General features: G+C 42.3%; 1 protein-coding gene across 1 annotated transcript in view; it reads left to right on the top strand.

The window, feature by feature from the left end:
• The window catches only part of DDX60 (DExD/H-box helicase 60), a 444,355-nt gene that overhangs the window by 17,603 nt on the left and 400,127 nt on the right, over positions 1-26,625 (top strand). The window contains 4 exon segments of the mRNA XM_029604155.1: positions 177-299; positions 1,740-1,823; positions 1,825-1,901; positions 7,409-7,446. Of these exon segments, the coding sequence (XP_029460015.1) occupies positions 177-299; positions 1,740-1,823; positions 1,825-1,901; positions 7,409-7,446 (322 nt within the window).

The raw sequence follows: 26,625 nt of genomic DNA, 5'->3' as shown, positions 1-26,625 counted from the left end.
CATGCAAATTTATCTCCTGCAGTCATTGTGGATATCATGAAAACCAGACTGGTTGTGGGGTTACACAAGGAAAGCCCCACACTATGTAGCATTTAATAGTTTGTGATTATTTGTATATTTGTAAAGATATTGCATGTTTTGTATGTATGTGGAAATAATGTATTTTGTATTTCCAGGTAGAGGAAAAAATAGCCCTGCTTAAGAACCTGTGGCCCAAAGGTTCGGATATTAGGAGCATTGTCTGCATTGTCACATGCTCAGTGGGCCTGCACATGTATAGTGATGTACTAGAGAAAAAGGTAAATATAAAATAAAGTTAAAGGAAAGCACATATTTCAAGTTAAGAGACATGCCAGGAAAAGAAAATATTTGTCATAATCGTTATCAAGAGAGAGACAACTCATAGCCATGAGAGACACTTTGCAAGCAGAAGAACATAAGAGAAAGAAATATTTATATAGCAGAGAGAAAAAAGGATAATTTTAAACAGAAAAATGGCATCATGTATAAAAAATAAAGGCATTGGGAGTGGGGGAATACAGGAGATACAAGGAAAGAGAACATCTAAATATACAGAGATATTGTAAAATCAGGGAAGTGCACAGCAACAGATGAAAGATTTCAAAGAAAGAGAAATGTGAAAGAAGACATAGAAAAGGGATACATGCAGGGAAATTACTGAGACAAACCATCACCGTGGGATTGCACATCTTTAATAGGATGTTAGTATAGTGCTGTGCTAAGTAAGTTTTATCACTTTTCCCTTGGTTCAGTGTATCACAGAATAAATATGTTGCAGGAGGTTAGATAGTTTCAAAAAACAGAGCTTTTATTGTTGAAAAGTCAAGTTGTAGAAAAACAGAGTTACTTTTTTCCATGTTTAGGCCCAGTAATGTAGTAAACATAATAAATGATGGTAAATGAAAGACCAATTGGGCCATCCAGTCTACTCTGATTTCTACCTTCCTAAATAGATGAACATACAATTCCCATTTGGAAACTAACACCAGTTCTCTTCCCCTCATGTCTTCAATGTACCCCCAAACCCCTCTCCCCCACCATCATATCTGAACCTGGCATGTCCAAAATCTATAAGTGCTTGGCCTCCATCATCCCCACTTGCAGGCCATCTCATGCTTTGGTCATCTTCCTGTTTGATTCTTATAAGAACCATACTTAAGTCAATACTGTGGTCCCTTTTCCATTGTCTTCTTACCAAATTTTGTAATATTCCACATAGCCTCCAAAATTTATAGAGGCTGTTCTCCCCAAAATATCCAGCCTTCTCAATGCTCATTCTGTTCAGATTTTAACCATCACTTAATGTTGGTTACCCCAGCAGAAGTCCAATGCTGAAATATTACTGCTGTTTAAGGTTGTAATTGCTTGCTGCTTTTGCAAGGTTATATCCCATTGCTTATTTGGAACCCTTGATGCAATCATATCTCTGCAGTATATAGTTAAAAACCATTTATACCCTTAAATAAAAGGGTATAATTTTTTTAACTATATATAAATAACAAACTGGATATTATATGGCTGTGGAAAATAAATGTGTCAACTGTACAAAGTAAATTTAGTTAGGGGGGCAGAACGACTAGGACTGATTTCTCTTTATTCGGCTCTTATAATTATGCCTTTTAGTCAATCAAATTATTTGATTGGTTTAGGCATCATTTCTGATGTACAGTCATGTGCGGTATAGAAGTGTGATGATATTTTTTCTGATGATCTTCTAGCAGGTTGTCAGTGATGCTTTGAATTTAGAAGACGTGGCAGACCTGTGTCGCATGCATTGCCTCAGCGTAGTTTTACTTCTTTCTTTTGCCTCTTTCCCAACGGGCACAGACTAGGATCGTCAATTCTTGCTGGAATAAGAAAACTTCAACATTATACAAATTGTAAGCATTCATCTTTTGTGTTTTATTTAGCTCATGTTTTAAGCAGTCAGGAGTTTGTCAGTTTAGGTTGGTTATTTTAGTTTTTGAAAGATAAAACATATTTGAAATCAATCGCTGTTCAACCATTTAAGTCATTGTTTCTCAAGCCAGGGTTGGAACATTCATTAGCAAGTCAGATTTTCAGAATATCCACAATGAATATGCATAGGATAGATTTGCAGGTACTGCCTCCTATGTATTGAAAGCTATCTAATTCATATCCATTGTGGATATCCTGAAAACCAGACTGGATAAGGGATCTTCCAGGACTGGCTTGACAAATACTAATTAGAATTATAATATGTCATAATACAACTATGCTCCTTCCAAAAAAACACCTTGATAGAATTTTTTTTTTACTCTTTTAGCTGTCAAGAGGAAATGTTAATATTTAAAGGAGAGCAATGTTGGTTTCATACTTAGTCATGACTAGGTACCAGCCAGGTTACGAGTAACCTCCACCAAACCCTCCTCAGTATCTCAACGTCAATAGAATATAAACCAGGATTCATCAAACTATCACATGTGATAGGAAGAGAGGTGTGTTTTATAGTAATAGCACAGTTTGTGATAAATAAGCTTTCTTAGTGCTTTGCATAGGTATTAGCACAGAATGTGATAACTTTTTCACACTTTGTGGTGTGTGCCACAATTGTTATAATTTGAGAGAGAGAGATAGAGAGAGAAGGAGAGAAAGAAGGAGAGAGAGAGACTAGCTATAAGGGCCTCATAGTAGTTAGGTATTTATACCTCTATAAAAGGCCCACCTAGTAACTCAAGGTGAGGTTTAGGTAGTAGTGTAGGGGTTAGGGGCCACTTTGACATTCAGAGTGAGACATACGAACAGAACACCTTTATGTGGATAAAGGTGAACCAGTAGATGTAGTATACTTGGATTTTCAGAAGGCATTTGATAAAGTTCCTCATGAGAGGCTTCTAGGAAAAATAAAAAGTCATAGGTCCTTTCATGGATTACAAACTGGCTAAAAGACAGGAAACAGAGAGTAGGATTAAATGGACACTTTCCTCAGTGGAAGCGAGTGGGCGAGTGCCTCAGGGATCTGTATTGGGACCCTTACTTTTCAAAATATTTATAAATGATTTATTTATTTATTTATTTATTTATTTATTTATTTAACAGTTTTTTATACCGACCTTCATAGTAAATAACCATATCGGATCGGTTTACATTTAACATAGGGTATAACTGAAGGAACAATTCAGGTAAACAATAAATAACCATAGATAGGAATAAGTCAAAGTTACAATCAACGGGAGTCAAGAACTTGGAAGCTTAAAACAAGCTGGAAGGAAGATAAAGGCAAGTATTAATTATGAAAGATACGATAGAGAGAACGGGTTAAAGCTTGAAAGTGCTTTAACCTAGAGGTACCGGAGTCCATAGTTCATGAAAATAAATGCCAAGGCCGGATGAGAGTGGAAGCCATTAGTGATTGTCTGGAGAAGAAATACGACAAGTGAGATAAATTTGCAGATGAGATAAATTTGCAGATGATACAAAACTATTCAGAGTAGTTAAATCAAGAGCAGATTGTAATAAATTGCAGGAAGACCTTGTGAGGCTGAAAAATTGGGCATCAAAATGGCAGATGAAATTTAATGTGGATACGTGCAAGGTGATGCATATAGAGAAAAATAATCCATGCTATAGTTACACAATGTTAGGTTCCATATTAGGTGCTACTACCCAAGAAAGAGATCTACGCATCATAGTGGATAACACATTGAAATCGTTGGTTCAGTGTGCTGCGGCAGTCAAAAAAGCAAACAGAATGTTGGGAATTATTAGAAAGGGAATGGTGAATAAAACAGAAAATGTCATAATGCCTCTGTATCGCTCCATGGTGAGACTGCACCTTGAATACTGTGTACAATTCTGGTCGCCGCATCTCAAAAAAGATATAATTGCGATGGAGAAGGTACAGAGAAGGGCTACCAAAATGATAATGGGAATGGAACACCTCCCCTATGAGGAAAGACTGAAGAGGTTAGGACTTTTCAGCTTGAAGAAGAGACGGCTGAGGGGGGATATGATAGAGGTATTTAAAATCATGAGAGGTCTAGAATGGGTAGATGTGAATCGGTTTTTTACTCTTTTGGATAATAGAAAGACAAGGGGGCACGCCATGAAGTTAGCATATGGCACATTTAAAACTAATCGGAGAAAGTTCTTTTTCACTGAACGCACAATTAAACTCTGGAATTTGTTGCCAGAAGATGTGGTTAGTGCAGTTAGTACAGCTGTGTTTAAAAAAGGATTGGATAAGTTCTTGGAGGAGAAGTCCATTACCTGTTATTAATTAAGTTGACTTAGATAATAACCACCGCTATTACTAGCAACTGTAACATGGAATAGACTTAATTTTTGGGGTACTTGCCATGTTCTTATGGCCTGGATTGGCCACTGTTGGAAACAGGATGCTGGGCTTGATGGACCCTTGGTCTGACCCAGTATGGCATTTTCTTATGTTCTTATGTAACAGTACACTCTTGTGAAGATTTGAGGTCCTTCGGAGTGGGGAAACTCACACAAGAATGAAATTTATACAACCTAGCTTGATGGACTCTCTACCTGGGTAGCATGCGAAAAGCCTATAACGCAGCTTGGAAAATAACATCCTTCCATCTGGAATTATAAAGCTGGAATGAAATCATAAAGCTAAATTATTTTGGATTATTGCAGCAATCAATCATGAGATTTAAATATATTCATTAATAGAAAAATGAGAAGTTATCATTTTTTGTTTTTCAACAAAATAATTTATTCATGGAGCATCGATTTGTGCATTCAACAAAGTTAACAATTTTATTAAAGTAAATCATTTGTGGAAAATAATTTTATATGCATTGAGAAAAATATAAACAAAAAACTTTATTTTTATACTCTATTGACTGTGATGCAATGAGGAGGATTTGGTGAAGGTTAATGATTAGTATGTTATTGGTAACCTGGCTGGTACCTAGTCATGACTAATTATGAAATCAACACCGCTCTCATTTAAATATTTACTTTTCCTCTTGATAGCCAAAAGAGTAAAAAAATGTTTTCTATCAAGGTGTTTTTTGGGGTTGAGTATCTTTAGAATAGGGGCACCTTGTGTGGTATGTTTCATAATACAAGTATGGAAGGTTATTGATTAATTCATTTTCTTCCCAAGTGGAAGGGTACATTATAACTCTTTAAATTTAGCAGCTGATATACTAAAATGTGAAAAAGTTAGTAAATGGTGCTTCATGCACTGTCTCAAAATATTGCATGCAATTTAAATTTTTAGACTGTGAAGCACTTTTTGTGAAGTTTTTTGCATTTGCAAATGGTGACATTTTGCACATAGGGGGTCATTTTCCAAGGTTTTATCGTGGGAGATAATACCGCAAATCGCGCTAACAGCCGTTAACGCGATTTGCGAATGCAAATTCGTAATTTTATATTCAGGGGGCGGAGCATATGTAAAACAGTTAGCGTGTGCCGCAGTGTTAGTGCGGCTCCTAGCTACAACACTTTAATTTGCGTTACGGGCCAGTAAAGGGTTATTGCGGTCCACGACAATTCCAAATGGCTTGGGGGGAGAGAGAGAGAGAGAGAGAGAGACTTGCTATAGTGCCTATGCCCTAGACAGGTATTTGTATGATTTGCTGGCCGTCAGAGCGAGGACACTCACTCCAAGAAGAGGTTTGGGCAATGTTCTCTCAACCTAGCTTGTTGTTGCCCAGGTAGAGTGTCCATCCAGCTAGGTTGAGAGAACATTGCCCAAACCTCTTCTTGGAGTGAGTGTCCTCGCTCTGACGGCCAGCAAATCTTCACTAGAGACCACTGTTCTTTCCGTACGTCTCATGTTGAATGTGAAAGTGGCCCCCAACCCCCTACGCTCATACCTAATCCCCACCCCGAGTTACTAGGTGACCCTCCCATAGGGATACAAATACCTGTCTAGGGCATAGGTACATGAGCTGCGATAAACCTCTCTTGGATACAGACAACATATTGTGCACTGCGATGATTCTTTGGGTGTTTTATCGCGCACCGGGAAAACCGTGAATGGCGAAAACATCGCAGCACGCAATGTTTTCCCCCTGCACGAAACAAAGCCTCATTTTCATGGGAAACGCCCCTTAATGCGTTACCAATGCGATATTGGAAAATGAGGCCCATAGTTTGGATGCAAAGTGTTTTTTTAAACTAAGAGTTCATGAGCTGCTGTGATGCCAATTCATTTTTCTATGGAGTCATTTGCATACAAACAAAAAATAGCATGTGAAAAATGTTATACTGCTTCCAAAAACACACAGCTTAGTACATAAGCCTCAAAGCTTTCAAAGAGGTAAGATAAGTCTAAGTCTCCTGCTCAAATTCTGTCCAGCATATACTGTAAAACATTTACAAAGTATGCAGAACATCCAGGAATATTCTCCTTGCATTATATTGAATATTTTTTAACTTACATTTTAATTCATTAAACAGCTCTTCTGAAATCCACTCGTTCTTTAGTATAGCTATTCTGTCATGATTTTTTCCATTTTCCTTAATATAGAAAAGAAATTAACTATGCCTGTACCTTTTTTAAATTGTCTACTCCCTTTTAGCAATGAAGATTAAGTCTTAAAACAGTAGAAAATATTAAGTAATTAAGTAATTTTTTTCTGTCTTGCTTTCTTTCTTCCTGATGATTATAACACATAATACATACTATCAGGGAGTAAGCCAAGAAGCACCCTTTCACTGACTGAAATCAATGAGGTTATCAGAGCAGTGGGAACAAGCACAATTTAAGGGGCCTATTGTAGGTTTGTGATGCATTTAACATGTTCTTTATGAAAGGGCTAAAGTCTATGATGAAGAGAGCATTAACTGCAGTCTCACAATGACTGCTAATGCATGTGTTACTAAAGGTGATAACACATCTGTGTTTCTGCTGCCAGTAATGTGTCTGTCCATTGAGTTCCATGACCCAGCTCTCCACATACCCCTGAATACAAAAATAATGTAGATGTCCAAGCACACCCCCCCCCCCCCCAAGTACAAAAACCAGATGGTCATCTCTTCACCAAATTCAAAATCTATATGGTCACCCAAGCATCCTTCACCCAAACACAAGAAAATAATGAGCTCCCACAGTGTAGTTAAGTTTTATTGCTAGCCAGTGGTTAACAAAGGGGCAATAACTTTCTACAGTACAAGCAGGATGGTAGTACTCACATATGGGTGACATCACAGGATGGAGCCCAATCACGGAACACTTTTGTCAAAGTTTCTAGAACTTTGACTGGCAACTACTGGGCATGCCCAGCAATACACTGACCCTGCATCCAGCAGGGGTCCCCCCTTCAGTCTCTTTGTTTTCCGCGCAGCAGTAGCCAGACGGGTTAAGGAGCTCTCTTGAGATTCCTGACAGGAATTTTCCTGACAGAACTTCTTTAAAAATTTTTCAAATAAATATACCCCATAGGGGTCCCCCTATTGATATCTGTACTCCGCAGTTGAAAGGTAAGTTTTTACCCTTGTTTGCAGTCAATTCCCATTGAGTTTCCCCTTCGGGGCCTACCGGCCATCGACCGCACCGCAGCTAAATTTTTGTCGAGGCCATGGTGTCGGGTTTTCAATGGGGCCCTGATTGTCCTCGGACAATGTCCATCACAGACCTGCATAGAGTTTGTGTATTGTGCTTGGGCGCCGACCATGATACCCTAACTTACACCAAATGTGCCCAAATGACGCCAAAGGGTAGTAAAGCCCGTTTAGAGAAGATGGAGTTTCTTTTTCATTCAAAACTCCTGACCCAATCGACCACTTCGACTTCGACTGAGCCGGTGCCATTGACCTCTCGCCAGCGACGAGACACCAGTGCTGCTCGTCCGGCTTCTACTACGCCTAAGTTGTCGACTTCTTCCTCCTTGCCTCAGGAGAAGAACCAAGGAGAACATCGTGAAAAGCATCTACAGTGGCATAGGAAGGCTCAGTCTGTCGAACCAGGCAAGCCCTTGGCATCAGCATCGACAGAGCCACCGACAAAGAAATCCCATCCAGAGAAGGCCCCATCTCAATGATCTATGACCGGATCACCGAGGCGTTCCCCATCTTCATCGGTGTAGGGAGCCGCGATTCCACTTTCACCAGTGGACCCTCCATCTACACCAGTGCTGCCTCCTACTCCAGTGCCGGAGGTTCCACGCCCAAGGCTTCCGTGAGGAATTGGATTGGATGATCCAAGAGGCCATCGGTAAAGCACTGCAGGGCTTCCAGCCTCCATCAATGCCGATACCGGTGCCTGAGCCGATCACCAATCTGATTCCCATTGCGCTCGCACTGCTATTGGATAGACTGGATTCGTTGCTCGGTGCCCTTCCACCGCTGGAACCGAGAACACCGGTATGTCCTCTTCCTTCAATGCTGATACCTGTGTCATCAGAAGACAAAGAAACATGATACCCATACCGCCGTCTGGGATCCTGCCACCGTCTCATCCATCGATGTCGCTGGTTCCATCGATCCCATCATCGATGCCGTCGGTGCCACCTCCAGTGCCATCGATACCTAGGCCTGGCCCTTCCAGATTAACGCTGTTTCTCCCTTATGAAGATCCTCAGGAAGCTGGTGATCAACCTTATGATCCTTGGACTGATGATTCTTCCCAGGATACCAATGATCTGCCTTCAGAGCCCTCCCCTCCTGAAGAGAGAAGACGTTCTCCTCCATTTTCTGTCCTTTATTAATTTCATTAAAGAAATGTCTGAAACAATTCCATTTCAGCTTCAGACAGAAGAAGATTCAAGGCACAAGATGCTGGAAGTACTCCAGTTTCTTGATGCTCCTAAGGAAATCATGTCAATTCCCATTCATGAAATCCTCATTGACCTGCTGAAAAGGAATTGGGAGCATCCAGGTTCAGTTCCACCTATCAATCGTAAGACAGATGCCACCTATCTTGTGCAGTCAGCTCCTGGGTTTCAAAGATCACAACTGGATCATCACTCTGTGGTTGTGGAATCAGCCCAGAAAAAGGCATGATGTTCCAAACCTCATTCCCCCATACCTCCAGGAAAGGAACAGAAATCCCTAGATGCTTTGGAAGATGGGTTTTTCATGGCTCAATGCTTATATCTCGCATTGCTTCCTACCAGTTGTACATGACTCAGTATAACAGGAACCTTTTTAAAAAGATACAGGATTTCTCTGACTCTTTACCTGATAAATTCCAGGATGAACTTAATGCTCTAGCTCAGAAAGGCCAGGATGCTGGTAGGCATGAGGTCCGCACTGCATACGACATATTTGACACTGCCTCTAGGGTGTCCGCAGTGGGGATTAGTGCAAGAAGGTGGGCCTGGATGAAATCCTCCGACCTCAGACCGGAGGTAGAGGACAGGTTGGCTGATCTGCCGTGTAATGGGGATAATCTCTTTGGAGACAAAATTCAAGAGACTGTGGCACAGCTCAAGGACCACCATGAAACACTGCGTCAACTTTCTTCAGTGCCTGCTGAGTTCTCATCCACCTTCAAGATGACATTCAGGTGAGATGTTAAGCGACCAGCCTTCAAACCAAGAAGGTATTATCCTCCAGCTTCCCGAGGTCGCCCTTCCAAGCCTTATCAAAAAGGTCAGTCCAGGCAGTCCCGACCTCAAAAGACCCAACCTGCTCCTCAGCCAGGACCAGCATCAGGGTTTTGACTCCTTCCTGGAGAGCATAGGCCAACCTCCTCTTCCATCAGTACCAGTCGGTGGCCGGTTGTGCCACTTCACCAACACTTGGCACACAGTCACCACCGATCAAAGGGTACTTGCAGTCGTCACTCAGGGTTACCACCTAAACTTCCTGACTGTACCGGCGGAATCCCCACCTCGGCTGACGTGGGGATCATCCGATCACTCTCTTCTTCTGGACAGGAGGTATCAACCCTCCTCCAGTCCCGGGCAATATAACCAGTGCCCCTCTCCCAACGGGGCAGGGTTCTATTCCAGGTATTTCCTCATTCCAAAAAAGTCAGGTGGTGTTCATCCAATTCAGGACCTTCGCACCCTAAACAAGTATCTGCAAAGAGAGCAGTTCAAGATAGTAACCTTGGGGTCTCTACGTCCTCTTCTTCAAAAAGGAGATTGGCTATGCCCTCTAGATCTCCAGGACGCATACGCACACATCTCAATTATTCCATCTCATTGCAAATTCCTGCGATTCCTGGTCAGCCCTCGTCACTTCCAGTACCTTGTACTGCCATTCGGCCTGGCGTCTGCTCCACGAGTATTCACCAAGTGCCTCGTGGTAGTCGCAGCCTTCCTCAGGAGTCAGGGTGTCCATGTCTACCCTTATCTCTACGATTGGTTAATAAGGGCCCCGACTCAGCAAACCTCATTGGCGTCCGTGCGTCTCACTCTTCATACCCTGATTTCCCTAGGGTTTCTAATCAACTAACCCAAATCCAAGATAGTTCCATCCCAAACCCTATCTTTTATAGGGGCCGACCTAGACACTAATCAGGTGAAAGCCTTCCTCCCTCAGGATCGGGCTTTCACCCTGGCCTCTCTAGCGCATCTTTTACAGACTTGAGTATCCTCAACTGCTCGTCACTTCCTCATACTGCTCGTCACTTCCTCATACTGCCAGGTCACATGTCATCCTTGGTGCATGCCACTCTGATGGCCCGCCTAACCATGAGAGTCATGCAGTGGACCCTAAAATCCCAGTGGGTTCAAGCTTGTCAGCCAATGTCCAGCATTGTTCATGTTACCACACAGCTCCGACCATCACTGGCCTGGTGGATGCAACACTCCAGTCTAACTCAAGGCCTTCCATTTCAGGCTATAGAGCCTCAAATTACCTTGACAACAGACGCCTGCAATCTAGGGTGGGGTGCTCATATCGGCGACCTGCAGACTCGGGGAACCTGGTTTCCAGAGGAAGCCAAACGCCAGATAAATTTCCTGGAGCTTCAGGCAATCAGATATGCCCATGGGGTTTTTCAGGATTGCCTTTCAAACAAGGCCATCCTGATTCAGATTGACAATCAAGTGGTGATGTGGTACATCAACAAACAAGGGGGAACGGGCTCCTACCTCCTGTGTCAGGAAACTGCACAGATATGGGCGAGGGCCCTTTCCCACTCGATGTACCTCACAGCCACCTACTTGCCGGGCGTGGACAATGTGTTCGCGGACAAGTTGAGCCGCACTTTTCTTCCGCATGAGTGGTCTTTCAACCCCATGGTAGCGGACGCAATATTCCAATGTCGGGATTACCCTCACATAGACCTCTTTGCGTCAATCCACAACCACAAAGTAGAAAACTTCTGCTCCCTCACTCGCAGCCACAACTTGCAACTGAGAGACGCTTTCGCCCTCTCATGGGCCAGCAGTCTCCTCTATGCATACCCTCCACTTCCATTCATATCGAAGACTCTCATGAAGTTACGGAAGGACAAGGGCATAATGATTCTGATAGCCCCTCACTGGCCATGCCAGGTGTGGTTTCCAGTCCTCCAGGACTTATCAGTATGCTGCCACATTCCTCTGAGAAAGGATCCACTTCTGATAAATCAGAACAACGGATGCCTGCGCCACTCCAACCTCCAGGCCCTATCTCTGACTGCCTGGATGTTGAAAGGTTAATACTCCAACCTCTTAACCTTTCAGAGTCGGTGTCCCGAGTCCTTGTAGCTTCACGAAAGCCTTCCATGAGAAGATCATATTGTTCCATTTGGAAGAAGTTTACATTATGGTGCACTTCTACGTCCTTAGATCCCTTCACTTGTTCCACGGTGAAGTTTCTGGACTATCTCTGGCACCTGTCGGAGGCAGGCCTGAAAACTTCCTCCATCAGGGTGCATGTCAGCGCAGTGGCCGTGTTTCATAAAGGCATGGGGGATGTGCCTATTTCAACACAACCCTTAGTAATACACTGTATGAGAGGCTTACTCCACTTAAAACCTCCACTGTGCCCTCTGGCCCTTGCTTGGGACCTTAACGTGGTTTTGGGATGGTTTTGGGATGGTTTGAGCCTCTCCACTCCTGTGATCTCCGCTATCTCACCTGGAAGGTAGTTTTTCTTCCTGCGATCACGTCCGCTTGCAGAGTTAGTGAATTGCAGGCTTTAGTTACCTACCCGCCTTACACTAAAATTCTGCATGAAAAGGTAGGGCTCCGCACTCACCCTAAATTTTTACCGAAAGTAGTGTTGGAATTTCATATTAATCTAACTATTGTCCTACCTACCTTTTTTCCCAGGCCCCATTCAAACCCAGAACAGGCTCTGCAATCCTTGGACTGCAAACGTGCTCTAGCCTTCTATCTGGACCGCACGTCAGCCCACAGGAAATCCACTCAATTGTTTATCTCTTTCGATGCCATCAAATTGAGAAATCCTGTGGGAAAGCAGACTGTATTTCTTTTTGCTACCAGCAAGCAGGCATTCCGTTGCAAGACCGTGTAAAAGCACACTCTGTCAGGTCCATGGCGACATCAGTAGCGCACCTACGTTCGGTGCCACTTGCTGATATTTGTAAGGCTGCTACCTGGAGTTCTCTCCATACCTTTGCAGCCCATTATTGCTTGGATAAGGCTGGCACATAGGATTCCATCTTTGGCCAGTCTATTCTACGCAATTTGTTTTCAGTTTAACTTCCCAACAGAATGCCCTCCTAACCAAATTTCCACCCCTGTTGTTGTGCCTGTTTGACGTCTTTGGGTACATTTGGCGCATTGCTCGGGCATCCTCAGCTCGGTACTCACCCATATGTGAGGACTACCATCCTGTGAGAAAGCAGAGTTGCTTACCTGTAACAGGTGTTCTCACAGGACAGCAGGATGTTAGTCCTCAAGAAACCCGCCCACCACCCAGCGGAGTTGGGTTCATTTACGTTTTCTTATTTTATTTTTCGCACAAATGTTTTACTATAAGACGAGACTGAAGGGGGACCCCCTGCTGTCAGTACATTTCTGGGCATGCCCAGTAGGTGCCAGTCGAAGTTCTAGAAACTTTGACAAAAGTGTTCCGTGATGGGCTCCATCCTGTGATGTCACCCATATGTGAAGACTAACATCCTGCTGTCCTGTGAGAACACCTGTTACAGGTAAGCAACTCTGCTTTGTGCATGCATTCATCAGCCCACACCCAGGAATACAGTTATTTTTTAACTTGTACGCATATTTATGTGCGTGTCATAAAATAGCCTGACATTGTGCACATTGTTATCGTTTTGAGGTGTTGAAGTGGATTCTTGGGCACTGCGGTAATGGCCACTCCCACTGGGAGGAGCCCTGTGAGGAACGCAGTGCCAGGTTAGACTCTATACATGCAGACATAGAGAATTTGTATTTATTATACAGCTTGATGGTACTACCCGGGTTGGACAGTAGTGAAGGTAACTCAGTAGAAACAGTCCAGGGGTCCTTGGCAGAGGAGACCAGTCCCACACTTAAGTAGCTGAAAGACAGCACAGGGTAGTAGAGGCAGAACCTGGATGTAGACTCCAAGCGCTGAAGAAGATGAGGCAGACTGAGAATGTTAGTACTCACTGAGCAGTTGGCTGTATTGATGAAGATCCTGGCAGGCAGATACAGGCACCAGGTTAGGGAATGCAGGCCCTTGAGGAGCGAGTACCCGGTTTCCCAGCTAGGCATCTGAAAGAGAGAAGAAGGGCCCTCGAGGAGCAGATACCCAGGTTAGTGATGAAGTACCCTGAAGGGCAGAGAGAGTGCTTCCAGTGGCTGAGCAGCTTAGACCGGAGCATTCCAATCCTTACTAACTCGGGCCTGGATTTATCAAAATGCGATAAGTATTGCATGCGATAGCAAAAGGGGTGTGGTTTATGCAAATATTCAGTTTATTGCAATTTGCACTATTTACCTATGCAAAGGGATAAGTTAGCACAAATTACAATAACATTTTCAGACTGTGATAGATGCCAGACTTCTTGTATTCAACCACTGGGGGACCATTGTTAATGGTCCCGGAGGGGGGGGGGGAGGGGGAGAGAGAGAGAGAGAGAGAGCGCACCTAGCCATAATATCCACCCCCAAAACGCTGCCGACACGCCCCCTAAACGCCACGACGACCGGGCCCGCCCCCGACACGCCCCCGACACGCCCCCCTCGGAGAACCCCGGGACTTACGCGAGTCCCGGGGCTCTGCGCGCGCCGGTAGGCCTATGTAAAATAGGCTCACCGGCGCGCAGGGCCCTGCTTGCCTAAATCTGCCTGGATTTGGGCGGATTTAGGCGAGCAGGGCTCTGAAAATCCGCCCCAATGTGTTTAATGCATTCGATAGCACCATATTGTATGGTGCGATGCAAATTTGTAAAGCAGGAGGAGTTAGGGGTGGGCTGGGTTTACCTGTCTGTGAAGTGCTATTGCATAGACTTAATGCCAATTTTAACTACACCTTTTTCAGAAGCATTAAACCATGTGATAGCTGGCAGGGCAGTAAGGATTTATTGCATTTTGTGCTGTCTCCTGCAAGGCCTGTTTTAGTAGATTTGAAGCTCCCAGAGCATCTGCCTGGGGAGGAGGGAGGAAGAAAGAAAGAGAGAGAGAGAACCTAGCCATAATGTCCTCTCCCTAGATAGGTATTTGTATCCCTATGGTAGGCCCACCTAGTAACTCGAGGTGAGATTTAGGTATTAGTGTAGGGGGTTAGGGGCCACTTTGACATTCAACGTGAGACGTACGAATAGAACAGTGGTCTCTTGTGAAGATTTGATGACCTTCGGAGTGAGGAAACTCACCCAAAGATGAGATTTGGGCAATGTTCTCTCCACCTAGCTAGATGTAGAGAGTCCATCAAGCTAGGTGGAGAGAACAATCCCATCTGAGCAATCATACTTTCCCTCCCAGATCTGCGTTTATTAACATCTTTCCACCCCATTATCTTTTCTCATTAACCCTTTTACTTTATCTGTGTCCTAATTATTTTGTCCCCCCTACGTCTCGAGAACCTTTCCGTCCCTATACCTCTCCTCTCCTTTGAAATCCTCTCATTAACACACCACCTGAGCGAGGTTACATCTATATTATGTCTTTATATACTTAACTTTATATGTTTCACACATCATAAGGCCGATTCAGATCGTACTCCTTCATACATGTTTACACACTATTGTTTCTTGCCTAAATGTAACTAGTTGTTTGTATTTGGTTGAATATATGTTATACGAATGTGTTATATGTATTAAGTTGTTGAAATGTAAACCGGAGTGAAGGCTTACTGCTATACTTCGGTATATAAAAAAAGTCTAAATAAAATAAATAAATAAATCATAGTAAACTTTAATTTAGAATCTCTGTTGTTCAGCCAAGTCACAAACTGATCTAATAAGGCACAAGTGCCCTTCCATATCATGAAGATGTCATCAATGTAGAGTTTTCAGCACAGTATTGTTGATGGAACATATGAGTAGTTAACCAATTGGCTTAAAAAATACCCATATAGAGATTTGCAAAATTGGATGCCATCGAGGCATCCATCGCAGTGCTATATATCTGTTGATAATATTGCTGATCAAATGTGAAATAAATTCTTAGAGCCAATTCAGTAAGATGAACTGGTAAGGATGTAGGAATCCAATGTGAACAGAGGCATTATTCAAGGAAAAAATGAACCATGTCAAGAGCACCTCTTTGAGGGATGTTAGTATACAAGGCTTCCATGTCCAATGCACCAAGAGTATGTCATCAATGCCACAGGGAATACTCTTTAATTGTGAGATCATATCATGTAAGTCTCTGCAAATGATGGTAATTCACAGACAAATGGTACTAAAAATAAATCTACAAACTTTGATAATTGTTCTAACAGTGAACTATTCCTTGAAATGATAGGTCATCCTGGAGGGGTCACTGAACCTCTTGTGGATCTTAGGCAGAGTATAAAAGACCAGTGTGATAGGATGGGAACACTTTAAAAAAGATGCTTCTTTCTGGGTTACATGCCCAATTTTTAAAGCCATATCTACCTCATTTTCAATGAGGGCTCAGACCATCGGCATAGGATCATATGAGAAAGGTTGATAGTATTCCACATCAGAAAGTTGATGTCAGATTTCAGCTACATAAGCAGTGTGATTTTTAATGACCAATGTCCACCCTTTTTGGCTGGCTTGATCACAATATCTGGAGAATTTCATAATTGTTGCAGAACTTTTATAAAATTACAAAAGGTATTCTTTGATGTCTCCTCAATCTTATGAATATCCTGAGATTCTAATGAATGAAAATTTTTTTGATTACAGCATATTCTGGTCCAGGCAGCATCCACAAAAATTAATTGCATACCATGGAAGGATTTATATAAACTTCAATAGAATTAGCAAAAAAATGTTTGATTTTTCAAAAAGTGAACACATTTAAAAAGTCAAACCTCTTATAGAAAACATCAAATCTAGGTATTGGTACAAAGGACAAGTCTTTGGAAAGTACTGTCAGTTGAATCAGAGATAATGTTATCATTGACATTTTCAAAATAGTGGAGGATTGTGACCAAGTTACCCATGGTGGTGGTTGTTCCTGACATGGATGAGGAAAAAACCCCTCTGTGCTGAGTGTTCCGTGTTCTGCATTAACATATACAGATGTGAGCCACTTGAATTTACAGCTGCTGATGTCCATTTTTATAAAGAAATTAACAGATAAAAGCATCTGTATTATATATTATTTTCTTTTGTTTCTAACCTTATCTACTGGTTTTCCATGTTCATCTGTCTTCCTGTTTCATCATAAAAACATAAGATCAAAAGAAATTGCCATGCTGGGTCAGACCAAGGGTCCATCAAGCCCAGCATCCCGTTTCCAACAGTGGCCAATCTGGGCCATAAGAACCTGGCAAGTACCCAAAAAACTGGGGCAGATTTTAAAAATCAGCACGCGTGCGAACAAAAGTACGCCGGATTTTATAAGATACGCGCGTAGCCGCACGTATCTTATAAAATCTGGGCATGAGATAGGATGAAACTAGAGTACTCTTGAACTTGACACATGACTTGGAACACCTGGAGACTTGGAACACTCGTAACACTTGGAGACTTGGAACATTCAAGCCTCCACTGAACCTGCATGAACAGGAGTGAGACCCAGCAATGCAATGCTGGACTCTGGGGTTGCACTCCAGCCACTCAATAGCCCTTTTGGACCTGCCTCTTGGGAATGGCTTGTGCATCAGGACAGACAAAATGACTCAAAAGACATGTACATGATTTGGAACTTGGACATCACTTGGAACGAGAACATTACTTGGAATGAGGAACATGACATGGAATGAGGAACCTGGTTTGGAACGAGGAACAAGGTGATCTGCTGGTTGGTCAAGCTTCACAGGTAGCATGGGTTATCTATTCCAAGTGAACAAAAATATTAGAGGAATCCAAAAAGGGAAAAAATTAAAACCTGAAGCAGGAAGGGTGGAAAAACCTTCTTGCCCCCATACAAAGGAGATAGTACCATAAATCAGTTAATGCAAAAATATTTTTTCTCTGTAACAGGTCATTGGCAGGTCTATACCCCAAATGCAGCCTAGAATGCAGGGATGCCCCAATCCACTGCAAGCAGGGGGTTTGGTTCTCACAGGGAAAAATGGTTTAAAAGAGTTCAAAACAAGTCTAAAGGCAGATGAATCACGGGGAGGCCGATCCCTAAATGGAAACTTTCTTACTCTTTTCCCTAACTTAGAAGAAAACATTAGACAGGAGACAGAGAGTTCCTATTCCAACAAAATCCAAACTAATATCCAGAAGGATAGCAGGTGCTTTGGGATGATAAGCAACTAGGACACATCATCTGCTTGTTCCCACATGGGCGAGCAAAACTCAAACCTCTCTCAATTATCTTTGTAGAGAACTCACAGCTTAATGGTACACTCCTTTACTAGTAAAGGGAAACAAAAATCCCTTACATGTTTATGAGTTTTTAATTATTGGATCTTCTATTTATCAACTATTTTGTAATATTCTTTTTATTCATATGTTTTTACTATTATGATTCATGTAATTATTATATTCCTTGATTTTATTGTTTAACATCTGGGGATTGGTGATTGTTCTGTTTTTCCATTCTTGCACTGCATACAGATGCTGACTTGTTTTGGTTTCCAGTTCAATTATTGCCTGCAAGTTTCTATTTATACTTTATGGTCTCTTTAATCCGTATTTGGTAAGGGTCTGTCTGTGTTCTGCATATGTGACTGAAGAGAGGTATTCTGCTAATGTGTAGGGATCTATAGCAGGCTGGATTGTTCTATTTTCCTAATATGAGGTATATTGATGTTTTAGGGCCTAATGTAATATTTGCAGTGTTGCCTTTTCATAGGTAAGGTTTATGACTGTTTGAGTGCTAGCAGTTAGTGCTGTTTTGGCATGGGAGATTTATTATATTGTAATTGTAATAAAGTTTACTCATGGCTTTTTGAGAGTCGAGCCCACAATCAACACACATTGCAATAACCTTAATACCATATGGATTCCAAGGGTCTTTTTTGCAGTGTTTTCTGGTTGGCACCTCAGCAGTACATGGCACATTTAAATCTAATCGGAGAAAGTTCTTTTTCACTCAATGCACAATTAAACTCTGGAATTTGTTGTCAGAAGATGTGGTTAGTGCACTTAGTGTAGTTGTGTTTAAAAAAGGATTGGATAAGTTCTTGTAGGAGAAGCCCTTTAATTAAGTTGACTTAGAAAATAGTCGCTGTTATTACTAGCAATAGTAGCAAAGGATAAACTTAGTTTTTGGGTACTTGCCAGGTTCTTATGGCCTGGATTGGCCACTGTTGGAAACAGGATGCTGTGCTTGATGGATCCTTGGTCTGACCCAGTATGGCATGTTCTTATGTTCTTATATGGTAAGTGATATTTTTACCTCAGAAGACTATATTTTGAATATTCTTTTTCATGCAAAATTTGTTATAAATGCATAATTCATAACTGTGTGTAACCCGCTATGCCTATCCTGCACAGGTGGGGGCCATAAACAAATTTGTTTCTCTTTTGGCTGGAATCACTCGCCGGCTAGCTCTTTCACAGTCTCTCTTAATTCCAGGGTTGCATCCTTCATGGGTGGGGGGAAAATTTACTTTCAGAGCCCATTATGACAGGGGTGTCCTTTTTTCACATTTTCCTTTCGTGTTTCCTTGGGAGAGGGTACATGCCCTCATGGGTACAGGGAATGCAAAATAAATACTATGTAGTTACTGAGTTAGTATCCCAAATTACAGTCTTTACTGTTCAAACAATGGTGATGAATGGCACAATAACTCAAACTGTTGCATCGGAGAATTCTCTTGTTTTCGTTTTCTCAGTTACAACTTTTGCCTCTATATGTACAGGACTCACATACCAAGGCCAGGGAAACATCAACCCTCCAGGGCTTGGTTAGGTGGAGTTCCCAGGTGGGCAGGATCCATTTAGCTTAGTCAGAACCCCCTTCCAATCTGGTAAAAATGAAAAAGAGTCTGTGGCAAACAGAGTAAATTTATCTCTCTTCCAAGAGTGGCCAAAACACTGGATGGGTGTCCCCAGTGATTTGTGATTTCCCTTACTCAAAGTTAGATCTTCTGGATCTCTTTGGTTCTTACATAGTCTCTTTATTTCTTCTTTCTGGATCCCTGATGGGAAGTAACTCCTTGAAGCAAGCAGCTCTCTTTGCTTCAAACTGAAAGGAAGGACAGCCAAAACTTCCTTCTGGATCTTGAAAGCAAAGTCTTTTTTTCTCATCTGGATTTAACATTGGAGTTTCTCCTTGCCAGTCACTGATAGTTCTTTCCTCGTGGATGGTATGGAGGGCAGGTCTTCCCTAACCTGCACAGCCCCAGACATAGGGTGTTTCATGCTCTGGGCCCAAGTGGCTTCAGAAAATCTCTCAGCACTGAGACTCTCCTCTTATCGCTAACAGACACAGCTCTACAAGGCATCGACGTCGGCCATTTCTTCCTCCTCATCCTTCTAGACATCTCTGCCGCCTTCGATACCGTAAACCGTGACATACTAATCACACGACTAACAGAGATTGGGCTAAGAGAAAACACCCTCAAATGGTTTCAATCCTACCTATCCAACAGATCCTACAAAGTTTGCTTCAACAACTGTGAATCAGAACAATTCCCACTCCCCCACGGAGTATCTCAAGGATCATCCCTCTCCTCCACCCTGTTCAATATATATATGCTCCCCCTCTGTAAACTCCTCTCTAGCCTGGACCTCTCATTTTACATCTACGCAGACGACGTCCAGATTCTTCTCCCCATCAAAGAAAGCATACCAGACACCATCTCATTTTGGGATTCCCTCTCCATCCAAATAAAGAACCTCCTCACTCAGCTATCACTCACCCTCAACCACAAAAAAACAGAAATCCTACACATTTCAAACAAACCCTCAAAAAAAACACCCAAGACTTCACTGCCAGTCACCCTAACGCCATCCTCTCCAATGAAGTCAGAGATCTTGGTTTCACCCTCGACTCTGAACTCAAAATGAAAAAACACATCAACCTAACAATCAAAGAGGGCTATTACAAACTACAAGTCCTCAAAAGACTCAAACCACTTCTATTCCACCATGATTACCACACAGTACTACAGTCCCTCATTCTCTCCAAGCTGGACTACTGTAATTCCCTCCTCCTCGGACTACCTGCCTCCACCACAAAACCTCTCCAGCTGCTGCAAAACGCAGCAGCCAGATCTCTCACAAACACCAATTGCTCATCACACATCACCCCCATTCTAAAAGAACTCCACTGGCTCCCCATAACGCATAGGTCACAATACAAAATCCTCACCCTCCTCCACAAAACCATCAACAATGGAAAAAGCAACTGGTCTAAAGACCCTCCCCAACCCCACGATTGCCAGAGAAACCTGCGGTCCCAAAACACAGACCTGCTTGCCATCCCCACACAAAACTAGCCCATCTTACCTCCACCAGACAACATACTTTCTCAGTAGCTGGTCCCACCCTCTGGAACAAGCTACCCACCAACTCAGACTGGAACCTTCCACCCAATCGTTCAAAAAACAATTGAAGATATGACTATTCTACAAAGCCTACCAACACACAGGCTAATCCCCCCTCACCCCACCCCTGCCATACTCCCTTCCCCCCGCCTGCCCCCCCCCCCCCCCACATGTCGCCCTGTACCATCTTTAAGACTCCTTAATCCAAGTCATATATCGGTTACACGCCTCACTGTATTCTATTACTGTCTCATGCTACATTGTATATATTGTATCATAGTTTCTTTTAAGAGACCCCCTAGCCCAGTTTTACTTCTGACTCTTGCAATATCCTATATTTAATTTATAATGTTATTATTGTTCTATGTTGACCCATTAAGGTTTAAGGTTACAATGTAAAAATAGAAAGACACCCCTTATCATACTATAACACCTATTATAATGTGAACTGATGTGATGTACTCCAACGAATGTCGGTATATAAAAGCAAATAAATAAATAATAAATAAATACATGCTCTTAGAAGGCTCCTACCACTTAAAAGCTTAAACCCAAAAAAATACCCAGAGGGAAAATCCTAGCAGCTAGCAAATGGAATGGGTAATGAAACCCCTCCTGACCCTGATCAGGATCACCATACAGGGTTTGCCTAGCTCCTCTGACTGGGCCTGAAAAAACAACTTTAGCAAAATCTCCTCTCTACCATCTGATTCACAGCAAACCATAAGGGACTACCTCCTGAGCTCTCTGTAGAGAGCTGCTATATAGATTCACAAGGGGGGCAGCCAATCCAAACTCTCAAAGGGAGGGGCTGCATTTGAATGGTAATCTCTCCCTTATATTAACCTGCATTCTTACTGACTAAACTAGAGGTTCATCCAGGTCTTAAAGATGATGTAACCGAAGAGTCTATCAATGTGTGCATGGAGCAGGCTGGGGAGGGTGGAGGCTGCAAGACTATAAGGTTTGCTTAGGGTACTTACCCTCTTGCACCAGCCATGGGTTCTGGGAGAGGGGGTGAAGACTTGGAGGGTGACGAGTGTCAGTTTACAAAGTTCAGGTTGCTGGAAGGAGCTGTTTTGTTTTTTTTGTGTGGTGGGCTCAAGACAGAACCTGAATGAAAAGGGCATTGGGGGCAGAACAGAAATTGTTTGTAATAGGCAGCAAAATGCTAACACCAGCCCTGCTAGAGTTCAAGTTATATATGTAGTGGGAAATTGATGTTTCCAGTGCTTTATTCCTATTGCTCTCTCTGTTGTTGTTTTTAGAAGTGTTCTTTAATTCTCACTAAATATTTCCTATCAGCATTGGAGATGCCTACAATTATGGCTTTCTGTAATAGGATTCAGTGACATAAAAGGCCTTCTGTGGTAATTTTGGAAGTCTGTTTCTTTGTACAGTCTGAAAACTGGATTTTGTTAGTAGGTCTTAATTCAATGCCCCTACCCACTTAGGAATAATTCCTCATTAGAAATAAAGAGAATATATAAGTAAATAGAACATCTTATTGCACTGATGCTCTGTGTTTTGGCTACTTTATCTTGGGTCTGTTTCCAACATGGATTTTTATATTATTATGCTTATAAATATTAATCTAACTTTTCCATTTCACATTATTTTTAGCTAAAAAGATGTGAATATATTATTTTGGACAAAATAAAAAAAATACCACAATGGGAAGTAGATTTAACTTACCTATCTGACTTAAATGATAACCTGCTATGGATGAATATTGCATATTGCTGTGAAAAAGAAGACTGTACAGGTATTCATTTTCAATAACTGAGTTATTCTGTTGAATTTGTCCAGAATTTGTTTATTTGTTTTTATCATCAGTGAACTTCTTTTTGTGCTATAAGTTTGGGTTTATAAGATGGATGATCTCTAGACTTCCTGGGTAATAAAGTTGCATACATCAGTTCAATTTATTGATCCTTATATTGCATAATGCTAGATTCCACAGGATGAGATATATTTGTTTGTATAATTGGAAACCTGAGCTCTTAAAATGTATGCCTATTTTATGTTAATATGTATGGAAAGGCACACTGATGACAGAACATAAATGGGTTCATACTTATTTGATGTCGGCAATAGTTTATTGTTATTGATCAAAACCATAAAATTCATACAAGAATGATCAGGCTAAAAAAAGTACACCATATTTGGTAATCTATTTTTTTATTAACACTTTTATATACTGCATGATCAGTAAAAACTATAAAAGTGGTTTACAATATTTGACATACATAATCATAAAATGAAAGCAATACGCAAACACATAAAATAACATAACATTTATCAGTCTTTTAGATTAGTATCTAATATGTGCCACCACTATATTCATTTAGTCATGCACAAGGCATAAAACCATCCAACATGCCTAGAAAAGAAGAGGATAGGAAAAAAGAAAAAGGGAAAGCCATAAGACAGAAAAACATATTAATAGAGAATCACAGTGACAGTAAAGGGGAAAAGGCTACAATAACAAAAATTGAGAGATCAAAAAAGAAACTAAAGAAGAATTGAAAAGAAAACAAATATAACTGTAAGCCAAGGCAGAGAATAAGTGAAAAATGAAACAATAAACAGGATAGGCAGAAACATAAAAAATAGTTTAAAAACCCCCAAAATAAAGCATATAAAATAGAAAGAAAATGAAAGATGAGATGAAGAAGACTGAAGAACAAAGGGAAAATATGCCATGAGGATTGAGGACAGAGAAAAGAATGAAAGAGACATGAATGAATTAAAAATATTATTTCTATTTTATCAAGCATTGATACAACGTCAAGAAAATGCATATGTAATATCTCAAATTTTAGGTATGGAAAAAATGTTGTTCTTGGTACAGAAGAAGTATGGTAATGGGAGTAAGACTATGAAACTTGGAAACAAATACACATAAAGGGGGTAATTTTGTAACTGTGCATGCAAATTAGATGGCATACATTCCCTTTTGAAAATTAGTCCACCAAAACTAACCACACACAATTACACCTTCTAAATGATTATTTTCCTAGAAATTTTATTCTCATACTTTTGAAAATGCAAACTTATGCACATTTTCCTCTTGTTCTTGTTCAGTGTAATGCCCTGTGCAACATTGATTTATGTAATACATTGTGCAATTCTGTTACATGAACACCAATTTGATATGTTTTCTTTCAACATGAAGGTCGGTATAAAAAAAATTATAAATAAATAAATAAATAAATAAATAAATACAAACCTCTCCTCAATGTCGTTCCTTGGAATGCCTTCACTCAGTCCAGGTAAACTTACGCGTGAACATGACAATGATATAAGCATAAGCATAAGTATATCCGCATTGGGTAGGCAAATTTTAATAGAATTAAGCCCAAAAGGTCATTAGAACAGAACATTTTTGTTTTAATAAAAGGGGAAAACTCAGGCAACCTTCCAATAACACTTATTTATTTATTTATTTATTTATAATTTTTTATATACCGCCGCTCATCAAAGATATCACGTCGGTGTACAATGAACAGGAACTTACGCCGGAGCGTTATACATTTAACAGATTTAACAGATTTAACTTACGCCGGAGCGTTATACATTTAACAGATTATACATTTAACAGATTATATATTTAACAAGTTATATATTAAACGAAAGTATGTATATAAATATTTAAATATAATAAAAGTAGAATCTATTAAAAAAAACACTTAAGAAAGATGCTGGTCTGCAGGCATAAAAATGCCATTATAGGTTAAAAAAATATATATATATTGAGTAATTTTTATGTGAAAAAACTTAAGTGAGAAAAAAAATGTCCTAAGCTTAAATCCCAAAGACACCAAATCTTGCTCAATTGTAGTCCAGTATCAGGCATCAGAATAAGATATTCAAAACTGTTATCCTAAGACCCAATAGCCATTGTGAATACATTTTGCTGAAAGCTGCATCAAGGGAAAAGTAAAGAGAGAAACAATATCTCAATCAACAGGCAAGTTTCAAGGATAACCACAGTCTGTCAGCCTTTTTGCAAAGTTAACACCTTCACACCCAAGCAGGCCAATGTAATAAAGTGCGACCAGCCTAGCGCACAGGTTAATGAGTGGTGGTTGGACGCATGTTTTGAATGCTCTAGACTAACCCCCTGATGCAATAATGGGATCAGCGTGTCTAAAACGCATGTCCAAACAAAGGCATTGATAATAGCAATCATTGCGAGTAAATGCCATATTGATAGCTATTACCCTGTGATGCAAAAGATCCCCATGCTGAGGTGCACTTTTTAACCCATCAAATTTTACGCCTTCCTTGGCTCAGGTGTAATGTTACGCTTGGGCTCTGGTCAGGAGTCATGAACACCACCCAGCAGGGTGGCTCCAGGTGGAGAGAGACAGGAAGCTAGAAACAGTGTCTGGTTCAGGCTGGGTCAGGGCAGGCAGCAAGTAGCAGTGTCTCGGTTCAGGCTGGGTCAGGGCAGGTGGCAAGTAGCAGTGTCTGGGTTCAGGCTGGGTCAGGGCAGGCGGCAAGTAGCAGTGTCTGGGTCTAGGCTGGGTCAGGGCAGGCGGCAAGTAGCAGTGTCTGGGTTCAGGCTGGGTCAGGGCAAGGCAGGTCAGAAGGCCCGTAGGCCACACACACACACAGAAGGCCCGTAGGCCACACACAGTAAGCAAGGCAAGGCAGAGAAGGCCCGTAGGCCACACACACACAGAAGGCCCGTGGGCCACACACCGTAAGCAGGGCAAGGCAGGTCAGAAGGCCCGTAGGCCACACACACACAGAAGGCCTGTAGGCCACACACCGTAAGCAGGGCAAGGCAGAGAAGGCCCATAGGCCACACACACACACAGAAGGCCCGTAGGCCACACACCGTAAGCAAGGCAAGGCAGAGAAGGCCTGTAGGCCACACACACACAGAAGGCCCGTAGGCCACACACCGTAAGCAGGGCAAGGCAGAGAAGGCCCGTAGGCCACACACACACACAGAAGGCCCGTAGGCCACACACTGTAAGCAGGGCAAGGCAGGTCAGAAGGCCCATAGGCCACACACACACAGAAGGCCCGTAGGCCACACACCGTAAGCAGGGCAAGGCAGAGAAGGCCCGTAGGCCACACACACACACAGAAGGCCCGTAGGCCACACACCGTAAGCAAGGCAAGGCAGAGAAGGCCTGTAGGCCACACACACACAGAAGGCCCGTAGGCCACACACCGTAAGCAGGACAAGGCAGGTCAGAAGGCCCGTAGGCCACACACACACAGAAGGCCCGTAGGCCACACACCGTAAGCAGGGCAAGGCAGGTCAGAAGGCCCGTAGGCCACACACACACAGAAGGCCCGAAGGCCGCGCAAGGCAAGGCAAGGCAAGGAATAAGGCCTGAAGGCCGCGCAAGGCAAGGCAAGGCAAGGAATAAGGCCCGAAGGCCGCGCAAGGCAAGGCAAGGTCCAGGGACCAAATGCACAGCAAGCAAGGAAGGCTAGAGCAGGAAGCCCAGGCGAGCTCGATGCCGAAGCCCTGAGGGAACTGTCAGGCAGGGTTATAAGGTACAGCCCAGAACATAGAGAGGAGAAGGGAGATGGACTGGGCCTGTCAGGAGATCCAGCTCTAGAGGGACCCCTGGTGGTGAGGCGGTTGCACAGCAGCCATAGCTGTAACAGTACCCCCCCCCCCCTCAAGGCCTCCCCCTCCTCCTGGATCCCATCTGTGCAGGAGGTAATCAATAATAACGTGAGACCACTCCGGGGGTGATGCGGCAGGTT

This window comes from Rhinatrema bivittatum, chromosome 1, assembly GCF_901001135.1.
Source record: "Rhinatrema bivittatum chromosome 1, aRhiBiv1.1, whole genome shotgun sequence".
Lineage (NCBI taxonomy): Eukaryota > Metazoa > Chordata > Amphibia > Gymnophiona > Rhinatrematidae > Rhinatrema > Rhinatrema bivittatum.
The sequence above is the reverse complement of the archived record's forward strand: the minus strand, read 5'-3'. Positions and strand labels throughout refer to the sequence as shown.